Source organism: Squalius cephalus (genome assembly GCF_949319135.1).
Source record: "Squalius cephalus genome assembly, chromosome: 8".
Taxonomy (NCBI): Eukaryota; Metazoa; Chordata; class Actinopteri; order Cypriniformes; family Leuciscidae; genus Squalius; species Squalius cephalus.
The window spans coordinates 13,317,104-13,339,873 of NC_137129.1; the positions used below are offsets into that span (position 1 = coordinate 13,317,104).

A 22,770-nucleotide genomic window follows, 5' to 3' on the forward strand; every position below is an offset into this window, starting at 1 on the left:
AAATGTACACATTTTGTACTAAAATGAAAACTCATCAAGTGGAGTTTTTTGTTATCTAATAATTACTGAATACATGATTTGTAATCTTAAACTCTTACAGAAAAAAATAAAAAAAATAATTTACAAGTAATGTGCAAAACACGAACAAAACAAGACCATAAAGGGACATGGTAATGGAATTAAATATGAAAAAATATATATTTCAATGTTTCAAATTTCTTAGTCCCAAAAGTCCTCAAATTTCTTAATAGAATCAACCATGTACAGCTAACTAGAATCAACTGTGTTTATTTAACTTGAATGAATGGTTTTAGTTCAACTTAAATAGTTTTCATTTAAACTGAATTATTCAAATAATCCTACAATTAATGCATCTTGCTTAGTCATACAAACTACTAACCTTTCTTTACACATGTGATGTTTAGTTTTGGCAGTCTAGAAGAGATGCTGATTTCCTTCAGAATGCTACCATAGTGGTTATTTTATTATTAAAGCAATCTGAATTCCTGTTAGCATGTCCTCAACCCAAGCACAGCTCAACACTTCACCACAATGCTATAACCCCCAAAACAATGAACTTAATAGACACTTGTAAATACCCTAGAACATTAAACATTAAAGGGATAGTTCACCCAAAAATTAAAATTAGCCCATGATTTACTCACCCTGAAGCCATAGGTGTATATGACATTCTTCTTTCAGACGAATACAATTGAAGTTATATTAAAAATGTCCTGGCTCTTCCAAACATTATAACGGGAGTGAATGGGTATATGATTTTGGAAGTCCATCAGAGCCATATCCATCTGTGATAAAAGTGTTTGAAACGGTTCTCTGGGGTTAATAAAGGCCTTCTGAAGCAAAGCGATGCGTTCGTGTAAGAAAAATATCCATATTTAAAACTTTATCGACTCAAATAACTAGTTTCCGGCAGACGGCTGTATGCAAGTCGACCTACGCCTGCCGTTTCAAACACTTTTATCATGGATGGATAGGCTCTGATGGACTTCCAAAATCATATACCCATTCACTCCCATTATAAGGTTTGGAAGAGCCAGGACATTTTTAATATAACTCAGATTGTATTCATCTGAAAGAAGAATGCATATACACCTGAAAGCTCACGCTCGATCGGCCCAAAGTCTGGCATCCGACCAGCGCGGAAGGTCTTTACATGTTACTGTCTTTTCTCGAGGCAAAGTATTTTTTGATTAAATGCAATGTATTTTCTCGTTATTTCATCTGACTCCATAAATGAAAAGGTTTTAATGATATCTGTGCATCTTTTTAACACTTTAATGAAAATAATGTCAAAGTCAGTTAGAATAATCAAATGTACCAATTTATTATGTCAGGTAAATGTATCATGCCAATTTCATAATCAATTCAAAGATAATCGATACAAAACATCAAATGCTCTGGAATAAAGAGAAGAGATGCGAACTCAACATTAAAATACATGATGCTGAATTTTTTTAGGTCCTTCAACATCATGGGCTCATCTGAATAAAAGAAGGCGGGGCCTTCTGTTACTGCAATCTTCTCGTTGCATTTCCTTATATAGACAGAAACTTCTTTCACATAGAAACATCTGCTAACAATGGGAATTTACATTCAGAGTTGACACCTTTTGGGGTGGGGAGACCAGACCACTTTCCTTTGTGTGCCAGCTATCTCTAAACTCCTAAAAACCTTATTACCTTTTGTTTTACTTATTTGGTAATGAGACATTAGTACCAGTCGCACTAAGACAATTCAAATGATACCAAAAATGTACAATACTCGATGATTTATTTACTCGATGTATTTTCTTGGGTGAATTCAGGTGATCTGAGTATGAGAGAGAGAGGGGGTGAGGGATGAGGGAATGAAATGTAGATTAGGATGACTCGGAGGTGAGACTTTTGTCTCAAATGGTGAGTTCAAATGGAAATTTCCAGCAAGATCCTGTCTTCTCAGGGTCTGGTTGCTCCTTAACCATTTCTCAAGTCTTATGGCTTCAGGGTGAGTAAATCATGGGCTAATTTTCATTTTTGGGTGAACTATTCCTTTAACAAGTCTCTCCATTTTCTCATCTTGCTAAATGCATAAAATAACACTTTATTTCGACATTTACTCTCCCAATTCAGCTCCGTGCAAAGCATGATGGGACGTGAAAGTCTTTTTTGATTGGGTCACTTGATTGAAACATGTTATTTCAAAATGAAAACATCAAGTTAAGTCAAAGAGTAATTCAAAGAGAAATCTCCGTTTCAAGTCAATTGAACATGAAGCAATCACAGTTGAATTAGAAACCTGATACAATGGTGTTAAATTAAAATAAATGGTTTAAATAAAGTGAACAGCATCAAAAATAATGTTTTTTGTTTTTAATGAATGCTGCTATTTTGCATTTAGAGCACTAAAACAAGTTTTGGCCCTTGTTGTCTTTACTCAAACATTACAGGTGTATGTGTGTTTAATTACGGGAAACTGTGGTATGCCATAATACCAACCACTTTGTCAAGAAATTAATGTATTTAATTTCCAGTGCATTGACTCGGATGGGCCAAATGATACAAGTTTTATACCGCATGAGAGGGTGTAAAGATGTGAAAGATACGTAGGCTTAGTAAATACGGAGAACTTAAAAGTAGGACGTTTAAAAATAGTGTACTGAATCTCTGTGGTCACATTTCAGTGTAACTGAACTGAAAAAACAGTTCATCTTTCGGCCTGGGACTGGGTCACATAACTCTTAATTTGATTTATGACTTTATAGAAATATAGGTGTACCTTTTAATTTGATCTCTCAGTAGACATCAGTATTTAAAAGTGCATCTCAGGCTACAGGATATTTACAATAAACTTGTGATTCAGTCACAGCACATATAAAAGATAAAAGATTCCCCTGAAATTACAATATCCCCAATTATGACATTTAAAGATATTGTTAGCTTCCTTAGAGGAAGTGAAACTGGGAAATTAAAATACAGATTAAAAAGTTTGGTCATGGGATGCCATGCTCATCCCTGGAATAACGACATTACGGCAGCTTTCATGAATTAAGCCATGTTTGGTGCTGTAACAACACAATGTAACCATTTGTAGCATCATGGGAGAAACTCTCTTCGTGCAACTCCCACATATTTATTGGCAGAGTCTGACAGTGATGGGCTGGGGTGTTGAAAGATGAGGGGAATTCAGACATCTGACTAATAACACTCATCTGACTAATCTCATAAAATAAAACTTCCTTACATTGCAATGCTGATCTGACAGGTATTTGTATGGAAATCTCTTTATCATTGATCATGTCATTGCATTAAACAAAATATTAAACCTAAATCAAGTCCCAATTATTGTAAATAAACTTTGCACTAGTATACGGAGCAGATTGTGAATTTTATTGCATTTTACAATATGTCCCAACTTTTCTGTAAATGGGGTTATATAAAGCAAACAAAGGAACTTAGTAAATTAACAGGGCACAGGTGAATGTCATAAATAATTAGACAGACCGGGGAAAACTAGGTCATAGGACTAAACCAAAACACAATGAATCATAGGAGACAGACCATACATTCAACAGTACGCCCCCTAGCGTAAATAGTCTAACTGAGGAGAAAGGGGACTCTGGGGGAGGGCGTGGCACTGACAAAAAACAAAGAGTCCATGGCAAAAGCAAAAACTGTCCATGGAGGAGTGGATGGTGGGAGGAGCCAAGAGAAAGCCAGGAGCCAGATGTTAAGCCAGGGACCAGCCAGGACGAGGCCCCAGGGCGAGAGTAGCCATGGTGCCGACTTGATGGAAGGCACCCTGGGGACAACCGACGGAGATGACGCCACAGATGAAGACCCTGGTGGAGCTGACCGGCCAATAAGCCCATGCAAAACCGATGGCACTGGAGACCGAGGTGAAGCTGTGGCGACGAGCATCCGAGGTGGAGCCGGATAACCAGAGGACAGAAGCAGAGATGGCATGACAGAGGATGAAGGCAGAGCCGTGGGGAGGAGGGCGGAGCCAGACGAAGCCAAAGGTGCAAGCAGGACGATGTCTGATCAAGGTGCAGCAGGAGGGACAAGGAAGCCCGGTAGAGCCGTATGGCCGATGGTTTCCGGTGGAGCCGAGGGAGGGAGGAGCCAGGGTGGAGTCGATGTGTCGACAGGCAGAGGTGGAGCGATGGGCACAGAGGCTAGAGGCGGCGACGTGTAATTTTTTGCAACCGATTGGAGTCGAAGCGGGGCTGGTGAGTTCTTCCTCAGCGAGGCAGACCAGCACCCACTTGACAAACTTGGCGAAATATCCCCAAGGTCCCACACCAGGCAGGCGAGTTTAAGGCTTACACTCATTCAAGCTGGCTGAAAAGAAAGCGCACAGGGAGCGATCGGGGAAGTCCATTAGGCTCGCCAGAGAGAAATCAGCAGGTGTGGGCCTGGAGACTTTGCTGCTTCTGCTCAAGGCATAACATCAGTACAGCAGGTGAGGCCATGCTGTTCCCGGTTGGGTCCGTTCTTCTTGTGGCAAATGGAAGATGGGGTCAGGTAGGCGGCATCAGCAATATCATCTATATATCGTGACGTAATTTGGAGAGCGAGTTAGCAATGCGTTTCAACAGCGCAGGAGAATTAAAATGTGGAAAGTTTGAATATTTTATGCTGAAAGCGTTTGCTTGATCATAAGATTATATGTGGCGTTTTAAAGACTCTGTTTTGATTAATCATTTGCAGAAGCACCACTGTTTGAAGTCGTCTGTACTCAAGTTTGTACTCGATGCTGATTGTTAATAGAAACAGCCTTCTTTGATGCGATCAGAAATTGACACTGGGAGTTGGCCATTGCGGGGAAATTTGATTCTTAATGAATCGATGCAGGTATCTTGCATGATGTGAGACTTTTTTATGTTTTGAACAAATCTCTGCTGACCAAGGCTGCATTTGTTTGATTAAATTGAACAATTTTGTGATATAGGCTATTGTTCAATCTAAAACAACTGATTTCTATTTTAATATATTTTAAAATTTAATCTATTCCTGTGATGTGATGTCAAAGCTGAATTTTCAGCACTCAAGTCTTTAGTGACACATGATCCTTCAGAAATTATTTTAATATACTGATTTAGTGCTCAAGAAACATTTCTTTTTATTATCAGTGTTGAAAAAAGTTGTGCTTAACATTTTGTGTAAACTGTGATACATTTATTTCAGGATTCTTGATGTAAAAAGTTTAATTTAATTTAATTTCATTATCTTTACATCATCTTTTGTAACATTATAAATAAATAAAGAATATAATGCAGCCTTGCTGAATAAAAGTATGAATTTCTTAGAAAAACAAATCTTACTGACCCCAAACTTTTAAACGGTACTGTACATGCTATATATCTTTGTGTATGATTCTATCATGTAATCTTATACAAATGCTAATCAGTGGATGCAATGATGTTCACAGTTGTGCAGTTGAGGGGAAACATCCTGTTGTGGGTTCCTTTGCAGGTGAAACTAGGTTTCCTCTTTTACTCTTACCTTGTGGGGGGGTTACCCTTGCCTCCTGACTCATCTTTGGGTTGGGCTTGTGGGTGGGGGACTATGTCATATGCATAATCACACTCCTTAAATAATTCAAGGACTGTGAATTTTTTTAAATGATTGTTCAATTTGAATAGTTGTGGAAAACATACACACGCAAAACACAGGTGACCTTCCAACAACCCACACCTGCTTAAAGTCTGCTGAACATGGGGCAACTTTTTTGAGCAATGTTGCCAAGCAATGTTGCTTGGGCACTTTCCCATTGAAAATGGGCAACAAATTTCTATCTGGATTTTTTAGATCGGTCGTGGGCCATGTCTCGCCTGGTAGCCCGCTGACGGCAACATTGCTCAAAAGGTTGCCCCGTATATCATCACCTTTACACTTGCATTTCCATATACAGTACATTGCACAATACTGTGTGTAAATGTGTATATTTACTTGTGGGAGACACTGTTTTTATTTATTTTTTTTAGTTCTTCCCATTTTCTGGTTATTAAAAGTGTCCACTTGTGTTAAGTTTGGATTATTTGTATTTATTTATTTAAACACATAACAGTAAGCACTGAATTAAAACAAAGACAAATAATACATTCGAAATAAAAATAAAATAATTAGTTAAACTATAAAATGAGATCACAATGTCTTAGAAATGTGTTGTGCTTATTGAGACTATGGAAGCCACATAAGAAAACAAATCGTGTTTTGGTACATAATTTATAATAAAAAGTCATAATTATGAGATAATTGACTTTGTCACAATTATGATTTAATCTAATACTTTCGACTTTTTATGTAAAATTTGAATTTCTCATATTATGATTTAGTAGGTTATGTAATCATTTTGACTTTTTATCTCATATTATTATATTATATATTAAACTATATATTGTCAACTTTTTATTTCATAAATATGATTTTCTCATAATTTTTACTTTTATTTATGTCACAACTATGACGCCTATAGTATCTCATATTGTCAACTTTGTATGTCATAGGGCTATCTTATAAAATATTAACTGATTTTTTATTTTATTTTTTTGTGTGGCAGAAATGGGTTTCGGAATGTTTGAGACATTTCAACTAAAAATACTTTAGTATGAGTCTTGAATATGACGAATTCACTGCAAAATAAAAAGCTTAACAACAAACTCAATCGCTTTTTTATTGTTTGAGAAGTAAATTAATAATAAATATATATATCTTTCATAGACAGACCTAATAGTATATAAAATGAGACAAATACGAACTCTAGAATCTTTACAACCTGCACCGTGACGTCTGAACCGGAAAGCCGTCCCTTCTGGTCGCCACTCCCACATATACGTCACGTCGGATTGAGCAAACCCGGAAGTGAAGATGGCGACTGCCTACGAGAGGTTCAACCTGTAAGTTGAAACTTTTATTCGAGCACAGCGACATATATAAACCCATACAGCGCTCAGTTTCACTTTAATGAATGTCAGCTTGTTCAATGGCAGCGTCTGTGGGCGCTGTCAGGGTGTGTGGTTGTCTGTACAGGCTTAAGCCGTTCAGAGACTGTTCAGATTGGCTGTGTATCAAAACCCAATGAGCTCCCTGTCTAGACAAAACGCTCGAGCCGAACCTTTTCACCACATTTAGGCAATACAACGCACCTGTGATGCGCCAAATGCTGTCTAGGAAGCTCACTGGGTTATTATGAGACAGTGTGGTGAGTCTGGACAGCACCTGCTCTCATTCATGAGTGAGAGTGCAAGTTAGATGTAGACTAAGTTCCCCATTTTTGACTATGCTTAAAATGCACTGAAGCACAGTGAGCTGTGTATTTGAGTAAAGCTGCTGTTAAACTGTTAATGCTTTTCAGTCAAAACATTATTCCTGCTATAAACTTTTTTTGTACAGTATGACATACTCTATTAATTATTTTAAATATTACATTATATTTGGAAAAGCCATTGAGAACCATTAGATATGTATAATAAATATCGAGTAATTTGACCTATTGGTATGTATCTATACTGTTAAAATTGTGCTTTATTTAAAGCAAGGTTCACCAATCTCGGTCCTGGAGGGCCGCTGTCCTGCAGAGTTTAGCTCCAACCAGCTCCAACACACCTGTTTGAAAGTTTCTAGTATGCCTAATGAGACCTTGATTAGCTGGTTCAGGTGTGTTTAATTGGGGTTGGAGCTAAACTCTGCAGGACAGCGGCCCTCCAGGACCGAGATTGGTGAACCCTGATTTAAAGGGTGAAACTGCAGGCGCACCATTGAAAGGGAAGTAAACCTGAATGGAATGTCCCTAGCCCACACCTTACATCAACATGACCCTTGGTTGGTTATCAGACACTGACATAAGTTACAGTGGTCTGTATTCTGAGTTACTGACATCTGGACATAGTTCTGAGAACCAGGATTATACTTTTTTTTGCACAAGGATATTATTTTCATGACATTTGAAATGAAAATCATCTTATATTATGGGCACATATTTTTTTTTTCCTTCAATAAAACCAGTATGTCAGAAACTTGCATCATTTGGCCCATAAGAGTCTCTATGCACTTTAAAGTCAACATGAAATCAAACTTGACAATTCTTGTTTTTATGGAAGATTGCAGTATTCATCAAATGATTTATCTATGCACATTATTATTATTATTATTATTTTAAATTCATGTGCCCTTGTAATCTTTTATCAAAGCAACTTTACCTTCCAGTCCCACAACGGCATCTCTTCAGTTCTCTGATGATGTGTTTACTGGTGCGACATGGGACCACTGAAGCAAGTTATTTCAAACACGACTGACTGTGTGTTTGTATATAGTGATTTGAGCAAAACATTATATTAATCTCATAAATTGTTGTGTTTGACACTATGCTAAGCAAACATACTAGCTATCGCTGTTGCAAAGAGCGATTGTTTCATTACTAATTTTGAAAAAATAAGATCTTTTGAATGATTTTTAAAAAGGGCAAAAGCACAGAAGGGTAAGTGAGAGGTCTAATCAAAGAAATTAGGGACTAAAACAGTATGAATAGAAAAGTGCCAGTAAAAAAAATAAAGTGGGGTACGGGTTAACATGTTAAATCAAATGTGTTTTTTTTTTTTCTTTTCATTCTACTGAGAAAAGAGCCCACTGTCATGCGATCTTATTTCACTGTTGTTTCTAATGTTGAGGTTATTTCAGCTTCGTACATTAAGTTTAACTGCATTGTTAAAGAGGTCAAGCTTTACCATTCAACTGAACTGTGTGCGTGCATTTTTACATTGTTCTTGCTCCGTCCATGCAATAACAGCGTCTTTGTATGAGCCGAGTTTTCTATTTACTTCAACTGCTCAGTGCAATGTATCAATGGTATGACCCATTTAAATTTAAAATCTCAATATGAGCATAAATCATATCTCGTTTAAAAAATTAAAACATTAGCGTTAGCGATACTGATTCAAAACGCGAGCGCCAGTGATTGACTGTCAAAGCGCGGATTGAACGCCCCGCCCCCCAGCTGGACTGGAATTTTTTGATTGGTTTTGCACCCGAGTCAGACCTGTCAGTTATTGGCTGAAGCACAGGGCTCCACCCACCGCGGTAGTTCAAATGTCAGCTCGCCCTGTTGCTCCGTCGGCACCTTTGTCAAAGTAGCCTACTTTGTACTTTTGGTGAAAAATAAATGTAGCGAAGTTGAATTCTTTATTGTTATTCAACTCAAGTAAAAGTAAAAGTACCACAATTTATTTATAGGCCTACTCAAGAAAGTAGATTAAAAAAAAAAAAAAAAATCTACTCATACTGTAACGAAAGTATTTGTAATTAGTTACTTTCCACCTCTGTAATGATAAAATGTGCTTAGTTTTCATAATGATGTTACAATGCAACACTTTTTAAATGTATTGTTCAAAAAATATTGGTAGTAGTCATTTATTTGATTTAATTATTATTTGTTTATTTAATGTATTTATTTTATTTGCTGTGGTGACCTAGACATGTTCTTTACAGCCTTTGAGGTTCACCATTATGCGTCCTAAACACCAAAATATAAATGGTTGTTTGCATCAGCTTTAATTATGAAATTTGCCCTTATTATTGTAAAGCCTACTTTTTTAGAGGTACAGTAAGCCTTTGAGTCTTATGAATGGCTCTTGCATAATAAAAAGAACATTGGCAGTGGTATTACAAAAAAACTATAATGACATTAACCCTTGCACCATAAGCACTGTGTGTGCTTAGACTCATTACCCATTTTGATTCACCTTCAAATAAAATCAAATCACCTTTATTCTCTCACCACCAAAACAAAGAAGTGTAGTGGTGGGTGAAAGTCTTTGGTACGTACTTCAGACAGTGCACTTTACAAGGCATGACGTACATGAAATATACATGATACAAATTAAAATAGACACATGATACAGAATGTACACAATACAAAATATACACTATAGAGGATTTATTGTGTAGGCTATATTTTGTATTGAATGTTTTCATGATTCATAATGGCTGTGTTTTGTCATATACAGACATGAGACACTTTATTTTAAGGTGATGTAGTTACATTCTACTCTCTCAAATACATTACTGTAAAGTACTTAGTAATATAAATTAAGTTGCAGTTGCAGTTAGGGTTATGGTTTGGTTTAGGGTTAGTTTCTTGTAATTATGCATAATTTACTGTAATTACTATAGTAAGTACATGTAGTAACATGTAACTACATCACCTTAAAATAAAGTGTTACCCTAGACACAGTCCTATAAGTGATGCAACTTTTCTGCAACTCTGGCAAAAAAAAAAAAAAACCCCTGCAAGCTAAAGTTGAACATCTGTGTTTACTTGCGTTACCTGATCAATTGGCTCTGAGAATGAAAAAAAATTCCAAGTTGTTGTGTTACCATGTGTCATCTAAACAAACTGTGAGCCATCGAGTAAATTTTGAAATTGAGACAAATTCCTCAGTCCTATTATGCATTAATGGTTAATGGGGCAGAGGTTAACCGTGCAAGCGCAGGATGCCTCCCTTTTTGCAGACACATTAAGTGGTGCACAGAAAGTGTTGCTCAGCATTTTGGCAAGGAAGGAAGACTCCAGCCATAAAAGTGGAACACACACATAGGATGTGTTACTGAAACAGATTCTCAAACTCCTCACACTGTCGAAACTTGCATAAAGAGATAATCCAATCCTATCTGTAATTTCATCTAAACTTTATAAAAATATGCACAGCCGAAATTAAAAAGTATTTCATTTCTGATTTATGATGCTGCTGATAATCTGGTCTCTCCAGATGGTCTGAGATGAGATTAACTTTAAAGCTATGATGTTTCTGACGATGTTTCGTCTTGTTGATATTATCACCAGTCAAAAGCTTCTCGGTGTCTTCACTCAGTACTGTTTAGTACATTTCCAATAATCTGTGCTGCTCTCAGTTTAATCAGAAATAGTTGGGTTTAAAAAATAGAACATGATTGGTGATTTTTCTTGTCTTTTCTGCTTTTCATAGGCATGCAACACCTGAGAAGTTCTACATTGAGGCTTGTGATGATGGAGCTAATGATGTGTTGGTTATTGATAGGGTGTCCACCGAGATGACTCTTGCAGGTACGGTTTGATGACTAATAAGATTGGAAGCTAGTCTAAATACTTTGTATTCCATTCCATTTTTTATACAAAGGACCCATTCTGTTATAATACACTTTGGTGTCCTATACATTTTTTTAAATCATAAAGCACAAATGTTTTACAGGACAACTACTGGAAATGTTTGATAAACTTTGTCTAATTAGCCCAGCATGAGAAATGATCATATTACATATCAAACCTAAAAATTGTCTAAAAGTCTCAGCTATTTTTAATTGTAATAATATTTCGCAATATTACTGTTTTTACTGTATTTTTGATCAAATAAATGCCACCTTGCTGAGCATAAGAGACTTCTTTCAAAAACATCTTACCAACCCCAAACTGTTATATATTGCTAAACAATTGTCAAACTACCAAACTAGGGTGTTTAAACTATATTTCAAAATGTCCCAAATTTCATTGACAGGATTACTAAAAGTGAATAGCAAATAAAACAGCTCATATAAAATGTAGTTTGTCTTCCTGAGGTTGGCGATGAACATTTTCTGAAGGTTAAGCACCTCATTTCTCTGTCCATGTAAAAAAAAGTACAGTGAAAGATTTATAGTATGGGCTGCTGTGATCTGACATTTATGAAGAGCCTCAACTTGCAAGGGAATCAGACCTTTCAAAGTGTACTGGCATCGATTAAAAGTTATGGCAGCTATTTGGATTTTGTCGTAGTTCTCTGTTTTAATCTTGACCTCCCTGCAAAGTGACATTTTATCTTCACTGTCACTGTGACATTTTACATTTGAGGTAGTTGCTGTGTTAAAGGTGTATCCCAGAAATAACAGAGCACAGCGCTGTTACTTCCTCATGCTGGACCTATTATGCCCTTTTTCAATGTCTTGATTTTGAGGTCTATTAGATCAGGTTTTCATGTTTAAATGTTAAAAAAACATTATTTTATTTTATATTAATATTATATTTTACATTGTTGCAGCACATCTGTAACGCTCTGCTTAGTTCCTGTCTCTATAAAGCCCTTCTTTTGAAAAACGCAGTGTGCTCTGATTGTTTGTCTGGATCAGTGTGTTGTGATTGGTCAACCGCTTCGAACTTCGGAAATGTCACGCACCTTACCATAACCACGAGTTTCAACTCATTACTAATGCAACTTAACCAGGCCTCACCCTTTTTTGTGCATGAATTGTCTGGGAATTATTTAAATCAGGGCCATTGTGACATGTATATTCCCTGAAAAAATCTCAAGACTACAGTCCGTGGGGTTTCAGGGAGTTCAGAAACAGTGATTACTGATATAGAGATTAACTCCCTTTGGAGTGACTTTGTGCTTTGTAACATTGCAGACCTTTTTTCATGCTCAAACAGCAACATTACACACTAAAGAAAGTTGAAAATGTAAAAAAGTGTAATAGGACCTCTTTAAATCTTCCCAATCTGCAAAATGGGTTACTGTCATTCGTATGGTGCATTTAATGTTTTTTCTTCTTGAAGGTATTAAGGACATCCCCCCATCAGGCGTAACCAGGCCCATTTGTGGAATCATGGGAACTGTTCGCCTTGTGGCTGGTAGGTCCCATATTATAACGTTCCACATAGAATTCGGAACGTTAATTGTATCACGTACATGTTTGCATACCGTGACGCATGACTTTTTGGCTTCTTCAGGGATGTACCTCATAGTCATCACCCGGAAGAGGAAAGTGGGCGACCTGTTTGGCCACACTGTGTGGAAAGCGGTGGAGTTTGATGTGATTTCTTATAAGAAGACCATTTTGCACCTCACAGATATTCAGGTCATCAAAGTCCCTAACCTCAACTTTCAGTCTAATGCTGATGTTTGTGACACCTTGCATAGAAAGTGGGCTCTAAATGTCAATGTTTGTTTGATGAGTTTCCCAGTACGTCACTAAATCATAACCAAAGGTTTCCTGCTAAGATTTTTTTTGCCTTTTTTCTATTTGTAGTTTACTTAGAAGTGCTGTGATAACAACGCAGCAGATGCAGCCCTAGGTTGTGAAAGCGGGATGTACTTGTACAGTAAATTTTTCATTTGAGCCCATGCTCAGAGCTCAGTGATATCTCATTACAGTGTTGTATACTTGCTGCATTATTTAGCAAGGCTAAGACTTCGGCTGAAATGCTGGCCTTGGATACAGCCGGTGAGTAGACCAGTAATGGGCACAGGAAATGTCTCCTGCTAGAGTTGAAAAAGTGCCTGGAAGGCTTGAATGCAAGTGGACTAACTAGACCGATAAAGTACTCCAAACACCTCTGAACCTTCTGGTAAGAGTAAAGTAAGGGCAATGTAAGGGTTCAAGTCTGCAGTGAATGCTTCTAGCTACGGTTTAATTGCATTGTTTTGCCTCAAAATGTGCCAGACCACAATTTAATAAAAAAATGCAAGTACGTTTTGCATTCTCAGCATTGTTTGCATACTTGTCCAAAGTATGATTCTGGCCTCACTAATAAGACAGTGAGATGAAGGTGCCACTTGTATACTAATCTGTTGCTCACCCTAATTTTGATTCCATGCATGAATTGTTTTCATAATGATTTATGTTAAATATTGTGAAATTTTGATAATAAATTGCATTTCAATATTAACTCTGTGGGCACAGAGATGAGCAGAATTTAATAACTGCTAAAGGTTCTGCTGACCAAGTTCTTCTGGGAGGAGGACTCAATTCAGGTCGATCCTATTCCACCCCATTCCCAGAATCAGAGCTTTGGCTTGTGATTTCTGACTGCAGAAGGGATGTGCACAGACTTAAAGTCTTGCCATTGGCCTAGAGCATAGTTTTGGCACCTGCACATTTGCAAAGCTTGTTTTCAGTAAGAATGAATGAGTTGTGCCAGAGTAATATTGCCGTGAGTGCTGTGTGATGCATTGGAGCAGATTAACTTGTGAACATGCATGATTTGAATACATGATGTGCATAAGCCTCAACTACAAAACTTTTAACAGACTTTTTTGAACATGACAAACTCCTTTTCTTTGTCAAAGTCATGGCTTAGCAGTTAGATCTGCTCCAGACACATTCCCCCGGTTTCACAGACAAGGCTTAAACCTAGTCTCAGACTTAAATGCATTTTTAACTGAAAGCAACTTGCACTAATATATCTTAAAATATGTCAGTGCCATTGTTCTGTCTCAAGATGCACACCAGTAATGTTTTTTATCTAAGGCATGTTCAAGCTACTTAAACTAAGGCCTAATCCTGGCCTTACCTAAGTCCTGTCTGTGAAACCGGGCCATTAAGAGTTCATTAGAGAGATGTAAGTTCAGATTTGTCCCACATTATATTGTGACCTAAATTTACCAATTGTCTATTATAAATTTAGTACAAGTCTATTTTTTTTTTCATTAAATTGGGCAAAAAATAAAAGTATGACTTTTTTTTTAGTTAAAAAGAGAGAAACAGACAAAATAATATCATCATTAAATTATATTAATGACACATTAATAATAGAAACAATTGGTTTAGTATTATTGGTAATTATTAGTTGAATCATTAATTATGATTTTTTTAAATCAATAATTTAAGGCGAGACATACAGGCTAAAACAGAAGAATTTTTTTTTTTTCATAAAGTGGTTTTTGGAAAGAAAAAAAATCCAAAATAGTCTTTAAAGTGTATCTTTTATAGCACTTTATCTGTTTGTGTTTGTAGATTTCAGTTACAGTACATATCTTTAACGGCCGTTTTCTCAAAATGAGTGTTTTCTCCTGTACTGAGGCAGAAATCTCCACTTCAGCAGCACTTACATAACACCAAACTTTACAGGTTTATTCCTATTTATATTCTGAAGGTTTTTACAGAGGCGTTTATGTAATTTGCCTGATTTTATACAACATTTTATTTTTTTCTGGCTGTTGACAGTATTTTCTGGTTTATAGAGTGATAAAAAGAGAGATCCAAAATCCCCCCTGTAAAAGCCTTTGACTCTGATATGTCAAAAAACATTTAACCTGAATTCATTCAGATTTTTGTTCTAGAAATGTATACAAATTAGTTTGCATATTTAAACATAACATTTAAAAAAAAACTTTTTTTTCTTTTTTCTTTCTTAATGTTATCAATCAAATGGGGAATTTTGGTGATATCTATTAATACATTTTTTTACCCTATTCACCTGGAGTGTCTTGCCTTAATAAAAATCTAAATACATACAAATAGAATTAATATATTATCAAATAATTTAATTATTATTATTACATAATATATTAATAAAAAAATAATACTTTATTTTTATATTCACTTTATATTTGTTGCATCTGCAGCTGTTCAAATAGAAAATCAATTATAAATCATAATATTAACTTTCAAAAGTGTACCTTTTAAATAATTGGGACATTTGCAAAAGGACTTTTTTAGTAGTTCATTTTAAACACATTTTTAATAAAAAAAACAACAACAACTATGTATTGCATCATTATTGACCATAATTGTAAGGTTTACTTTAGGTTATATTGCTAGTTTTTATTGTCAAGTTAATTATTGCTCACCCCTACCTGATCACATTTCCCCATCTTCTCCCCATTATGCCCTTTAATTTCTTTACTTTTAATAAAACTGCCAAAATGCCCCAATTAATTAAATAATAAAACAACAACCCTAATCTTATTTCTGTTCGAATCATGTATTGCTTATAATCTTTTTCAATGGCTGTTTCCTTCTCACAGATGCAAGACAACAAGACGTTTCTGACTATGATTAGCAGTGTACTCAATACTGACGGTTTCTACTTCTGCACGGACTATGACCTGACCCACACCCAACAGCGCCTGTCCAACACCAGCCCGGACTTCCAGGAGATGAGCCTGCTAGAGAGGGTGAGCAGAGGAAAGACTGCAGATGAGAGCGAGTGATGATGGTAGAAGAGAGACAGAGCTGTGTGAGGTTTCAGTGGCAGAGAGAGAAATAGAGCACAGCAGGGTGCAGGCTGGCTGGTCAGCTCATTGTCTCAAACCGCATCCCTAATTTACAATAAAGGGCCGTCACAGGAGGGCGTCTCTTTGTAAACTAGATTTGCAAAGCTCTTGTTTTACAAGCACACTTGCTGACACTCTGTGTTTTCCCTCATGTTTTGTTTTCAATGCCAGATTTTGTGCTTTTGTGTCTGGCTTTTTTGATAAAGTTCAAGTTTTGTGCGTTCAAATTTCCTGAGCATATTTGGTTGCATTGTTCATCATGTCTTACATCCTGCAAAATGACAATAACTTCTCAGATGATCTCTGGAAGTTGTTTAGTTTGGTCTTCTCTCTTGTCTCTCCACATAGGCAGACCAGAGGTTTGTGTGGAATGGAAACCTTTTAAGAGAAATCGTCTCACAGCCCGAGGTATAAAAATATTCCTAATTCATAAAACATTAAACATGTGAGAAAATCATACATGCTTATTCACTGGTTCCCCTTTTCAGCTCCATAAATTTGCATTTCCCGTCATCCATGGATGTATCCTTTGAGGAGCATTTTAACGACGTTGTTCGTGGTTAAGTTGCTCTCTTTATTTTGCCTTGACTGTCTGGATAAAGAAAGATAATCTGGACATGACTAGTTTAAAATCCATAATCTACAAATACATTTTATTTAGCAAGGGGATTGCCCCTGTCATTTGCACTGTAAGTTGCTTTGGATACAACTGTCAGTTAAATGACACATTAGTAGGAAAACCATGTGATATTGAGGCTTAACCCATTGCTTCAGTTATTGTGATGAAGCCATGCTGCATCAATGGGAAGGTGTTTCAGTGGATCCTCATCTCTAGACGGAGCTGTTTTAGAGCGGGGGTCCGATATTATGTCAGAGGTCAGATGTATTCAAGCATTTATACAAATGCACACCGTTGTCTTTACTGCAGATATTATAATTTCCCCCTGCACCCCAGGCATTGACTCTGAAGGACATGCTGCTAACTTCGTTGAGACAGAACAGATAGTCCAGTACAATAATGCCAGGGCGTCCTTTGTGCAGGTTGGTTGAAATTACTGTTGGCCTCTATTACAAGGATATTTGTTGTTGACCTCTAAAAATTCACCCCAGTTGTGCTCTTTCACTCTCCTCTTACACAGACTCGAGGCTCCATGCCCTTTTTCTGGTCTCAAAGACCCAACCTGAGGTACAAGCCCAAGCCACAGATAAGCACCGAAACCAATCATGTAAGACCACATGTATCATCTATCTGTCTGTCTGTCATGTCTATCTATCTATCTATCTATCTATCGTGTCTATCTTATCTGGTTGCAGATGGATGGATTCAGGAGGCATTTTGAGTCACAGGTTCTCATTTATGGCAAACAAGTGATTCTAAATTTGGTAAATAAATTCTTACATTTTTCTTGTGGTAGAATATTTCAGAAAATTGTAGCCATTGGTCACAAAGCTTAAGATAATTGCTTTGTCTGTAGGTGAATCAAAAAGGATCTGAGTTGCCCCTTGAACAGGCCTTCGCCAAAATGGTCAACGGCATGGAAAACGGTCTCATCAAGTACTTAAACAGTTTCTTTAATGCCTACAGATGCATCTTTAGTTGTGTTTGGCAATTACTATTGCTCATACAAGGATTTGGGTTTTTGACTAGTAGTATATAGTATACAAGTATTATACTATGTCAGATAACTCAAATCACATGCTTAAAATCATTCATCTTGTGTGCTCTGACCAAAACACTGCAAAAACAGTTGTATTTTGAAATATTATTACAATTAAAAAGCTGTTTTCTATTTTAATATACTTTAATGTATTCCTGTGATGGCAGAACTGAATTTTCAGCATCTTTACTCCAGTCTCCAGTTACATGATCCTTCAGAAATCATTCTAATATGCTGATTTACTGTTCAAGAAACATTTCTTATTATCATCAATATTGAAAACAGTTGTGCTACTTAATATTTTTGTGGAAATCCTGATAAATGTTTCCAGGTTCTTTGATTAATAGAAAGTTTAAAAGAACAGCATTTATTTAAAATAGAAATATTTTGTAACATTATAAATGTTTTTACTTCTCTAAGCTTTACTTAAAAGCAGATATATTATGATCATATCAGATATTTCTATTTGCCTCTTGTATTTAACTGTGTAGTGATGCTTGTGTTTCATTTGAGGTACATAGCCTTTGACTTTCACAAAGAGTGCAGTAAGATGAGATGGCATCGCCTCCAGATTCTCGTTGATGCAGTTTCTGAGATGCAAGACGAGTTTGGGTTTGTATTTATTTCTGTACTGTCATTTCTATGAATTTGTATAGGAAATATTTACATAAGAAGCTTTTGGAGATGGCACAAAGACTATATGTCTGTGAAGAGAGGATGGAAAGTCTGATGTGTTAATATGAAAGTCATTTAATCAGGACTGTGGTCTCTGATGTCGTCACTGGGCTCGCTTTGATCTGGTTCTTGAATGTTGATTCCTCAGGTACTTTATGGTGAGCTCAGACGGGAAGGTGTCGTCCGAGCAGTCTGGAACCTTCCGCAGTAATTGTATGGACTGCCTGGACCGCACCAACGTCATTCAGAGCCTGCTGGCCAGACGCTCCCTTCAGAGCCAGCTACAGGTGAGAGACCGCATAACAAATAGCATCGTCATAACTAGGTGTGACGCAATTGAGGACACTTACGCACTTGAGAAATCTGACTGATTTTTGTGGCTTTGTGCAGGATTTTTCTGTCAGTGAAAGAAACTTACTAGAAAATTGATGCGTCATGTCTTTTTAGGAAGTGTAAACGCTCTATTATGCAGTCATGATTGCTTGCAAACATTTAGAAATCAGTGATATTGATCCATAATGTGGTTGACAATTGGTTTGTTATGTGTACCTCCTCACCTTAAGCTGTATGTCATTTTCAGAGGATGGGTGTCCTCCATGTAGGCCAGAGGATTGAGGAACAGGCTGATTTTGAGAAGATTTATAAGAACGGTGTGTTTATATTTCTAGAAATTACTTCAATACACACACATTCTCCTGTTATCGACCGTAAATAAAGCAAGAAACCACCATTGTTTTCATTTACTCTTTCTCTCAGCGTGGGCAGACAATGCCAATGCCTGTGCTAAACAGTATGCAGGAACAGGAGCCCTGAAAACTGACTTCACCAGGTACTCGTCCCAGACTCCTTTCAGAATATCTGCAGTTGTGTACGTCTACCGTTATAACCTTCACCTTTGACCTCAGAACCGGGAAGAGGACTCATTGGGGCTTGGTAATGGACGGCTGGAACTCAATGATCCGTTATTACAAGAACAATTTCTCAGACGGGTTCAGACAAGTGCGTATGACATCTTTGTCTTTATGTCTTTCAATCAGACTCAGTTTGCTGTGATGAATTTTAAGTAATTGACTTTGCCCACAGGACTCCATTGATCTCTTCCTCGGAAACTATACAGTGGATGAAACTGATGGCTTGACACCTCTGCACGCGCAGAAGGACTGGAAGTTTCTATTGGTCAGTGCTTTGTGCATACTGCTTGAAAGAGAATTCGAATTAAAAGAGGTCAAATACCATGATGAATAAAAAAGAGAAAAATGTAGTCCAAGCTGCTTCAGGCAGTCCTAACATTTATAATTCAACACCACCAGCTGCTGGTCATTTCCTGCATATTTTACATTGCTATTTCTTTGTAATTCCTTCCGCAGCTTCCTGTTATTATGGTGGTGGCTTTCTCCATGTGCATTATCTGTCTCCTAATGGCTGGTAAGGTCATTATAATGCAATGTGAAATAAAGCAATAGGGTCAATGATATGACCCTATTTTTTTTATGTCCAGATACATGAATCATAATCATAATAATCAATAATACATTTATTCAAAAATCCATTTAAGATGCATTTAAGATTTATCAAATTTATACATGCAGTGACTTAAATACGCCTCTTCAGTGATGAGCATGTTTTTAATTTCTCTATTAAAATTAATTTTAACCGTGCTGATATCATAAATAATAAAAAAAAGCCTCTTTAAAGGGGTCCTATTGTGCTTTTTTTTTATTGTGTCATGTTACTGTTTGAGCATGAAAAAGGTCTTCAGTGTTTACAAAGCACAAAGTCACTCCAAAGGGAGTTATTCAGTATATCAGTAAGCAGTGTTTCTGAACTCCCTGAAACGCCTCGATTGTATTCTTGAGTTTCCTTCCGGAAATGTGCACGTTGCAATATTCCTCATTTAAATATTACAAATTAAAATTTAAAATTCCCATTTTCCCAGACAGTTCGAGTTACAATACAGTAGTTTGTGAATAATAATGGATCTGTACTCTCTATCAGGTGACACTTGGACGGAGACCCTGGCGTACATGTTATTCTGGGGAATGGCCAGTGCTCTTACGGCCGCTGTCATCGTGGTCAATGGACGAGAGTTTGTTGACGCACCGAAACTGGTCCAAAAGGAGAAGATGGATTGAATATACAGACCTCATTCTTTCTGCTCTGTTTCCTCTTAATTTTCCTCCAAAAGTTTTTATTAACCTGCTCTCTACACTGTCCTTAAACTTCTTCAGCAGAGCAAGTATCCCTGTTTCCTGCTCCTATAAAAAATTGTATTACCAGCCTATGTTACCTTATAATTTCACAACACTTCCTGTCGCACTACAAATTTCCGTTGAATCATAGGACATAGTGTCTAAATTTCCTTACAAGTTTGGTTTCATCAGTTCAGAATTGCTCATGGGTTGCACAAGATCTCCAGCCTGTAAGTGCATTGTGGACATAGCATCTTATTTCAAAGTTGTTGTGTTGTTACTTTTTAGAGATCAATCTAAATTGACCCGTTGTGAAATTCGAGTTCTTGTTTTGGCTCTAGAGTTTCTGCTTTATGATATTGGACACCAGACATGTGTGCCCATTGGCCCAGTCTATAGGTTGACAGATCAATGAAGGTCTATTCTAACTAGATTGCTATGCAAGTGAATGTTACATGATGCATCAGTGGCTCAGCCCCTGGTTATTACCATTTATGTCCTCTCAAATCTGTCCCGAAATCAGCCTTGGTTGTATCTTTAGTTCTTCTTTGCAGTGGCAGTTTGGGTTTTAATGTGGTTTCCTTTTGTTCTGCCAGCATATTTATGGTTTTGTGTCCCTCATAAATGATAAAAGTAGACAGCTGTGGGGCCACACTAGGGAGAGAGAGAGGTATTAAGCACTTTCTTTATGAGTTTACAGAAAAAAATGTGAACAGCACTTTCTGTATGACTTCTTTATGTCTCTTCGTGGACCAATGAACACTAACAGATATGACACGTATAAAGTCATTTTTTAATGGCTCTTTGATTGCACTCCTCTTCAATGTTACCAGTTCAGTGGCAGTTCATTACACGGAAATAGACTTCAGATTACCTGTCAAATTGACTCACACTTTTAATTGAATTCACTTAAACTATAGTGACAATTGAAAAGGTATTTGCTTTTGATTCAATTATTTAGACAGGTGGCTTCATGAACAGAATCAGAATAAAATTGTCAGTTTTCTGAATGATCACTTGCATGATGGTGCATTTCAAAATGTCTTACCTTTAACCCACCAATTTCCTTTCATTTTGACAAACTTAGACATATTTAGCAAGGTTAAGGTCTTCCTTTTGAACTCATTTCTACCTTTAGAATTGGATGGTTGTCAGTTTGGTTTAATGTAGACAAAGAATGTAGATTTTGATGCCTTTATACCTGTGTTTTGTAATCTTCTGCAAATGATAATGCAAGCTGCAGTAACTGTCTTATGGTAAACTTTTCAACAGGATATTGCAAATGCCAGTTTCATCAAATTCAATTGGGGCATATTTTATCCATTTGCTTTGTGTGCAAAGATGAAGAGAATATGCAGTACAACTTGGAATTAAAATTACTGGATGGAAACGCAACACTAATAATTAAATCCTGTACGTTTGATGTTTACCTGTGTAAATCTGATGTGTAAACTGTACATTGGGAAGAAATTACGAATATATATATATATATATATAAATATGAGTGTGTCATTGTAATAATGTACTGTACTGTAGTTTACAACATCATAGCTTTAGCACTTTCTGGTTGAGTTATTGATCAATCGAAGTGATGTTTCTAATCACATTCTTCCATCACAGGGTTGGATGAATATGGATTTCACTACCCTAGATTATGAACTGCATCATTGTATTTCCAGGGTGCGATGGTTTGAAGTGTGTTAAATGACATATTATCAATATTAATTGTGTTTTGGTCTTGTTCCTGACAGTGTTTTAAATACTGTTTAATCTTCTTTCTCATCTTGTTTGATTAAGAGAATATATGCCTCAACATTACAGTGGGATTTATGATTACTGTGGTCATTAAGAAATATTCAGTACGCACCCATGATTTCAAGGGAATAATTTGTGAGACATTACATCAGTTGTCTTTAATAGTCGATCAGTCTTGTCCTTATCAGTCTCTAACATCTACAGTTCTGGTGAAAAACCACACTGCTTAAGACTATTGCTCATATTCTTGGTATTGTTTTGAGTCATTGAGGTGTAATTCCACCACTGAAACGGATTGATTCATTATGAAAACATGTTTAATAAATTATACCAGGAAAATACTTGTTCTGCTTCTTATTAATGCAAGGGCTGAGACACAAACATCTGAGTTTATGAGATAAGTCTGGTTTCTAGTCTTCAGTCAGCCATGTTCTTCCATCCATGTAAATAGCATTAAATCAATCATCGAAATTAACTGAGATTCCAATTC

General features: G+C 36.6%; 1 protein-coding gene across 1 annotated transcript; it reads left to right on the top strand.

Annotated features, from left to right (window-relative positions):
* Window positions 1-6,829: 6,829 nt before the first annotated feature.
* sacm1la (SAC1 like phosphatidylinositide phosphatase a) lies at window positions 6,830-21,953 on the top strand. The gene is made up of 20 exons (XM_079879038.1): window positions 6,830-6,898; window positions 10,982-11,079; window positions 12,562-12,636; window positions 12,736-12,863; window positions 15,755-15,904; window positions 16,352-16,411; window positions 16,492-16,525; window positions 16,778-16,879; window positions 16,959-17,044; window positions 17,143-17,229; window positions 17,318-17,386; window positions 17,479-17,558; window positions 18,175-18,273; window positions 18,485-18,623; window positions 18,917-18,986; window positions 19,093-19,165; window positions 19,242-19,335; window positions 19,420-19,512; window positions 19,704-19,761; window positions 20,332-21,953. Exons 1-20 carry the CDS (start codon window positions 6,870-6,872, stop codon window positions 20,466-20,468), a joined length of 1,761 nt encoding a protein of 586 aa, XP_079735164.1. The 5' UTR covers window positions 6,830-6,869; the 3' UTR covers window positions 20,469-21,953.
* The last annotated feature ends 817 nt before the right edge of the window (window positions 21,954-22,770 follow it).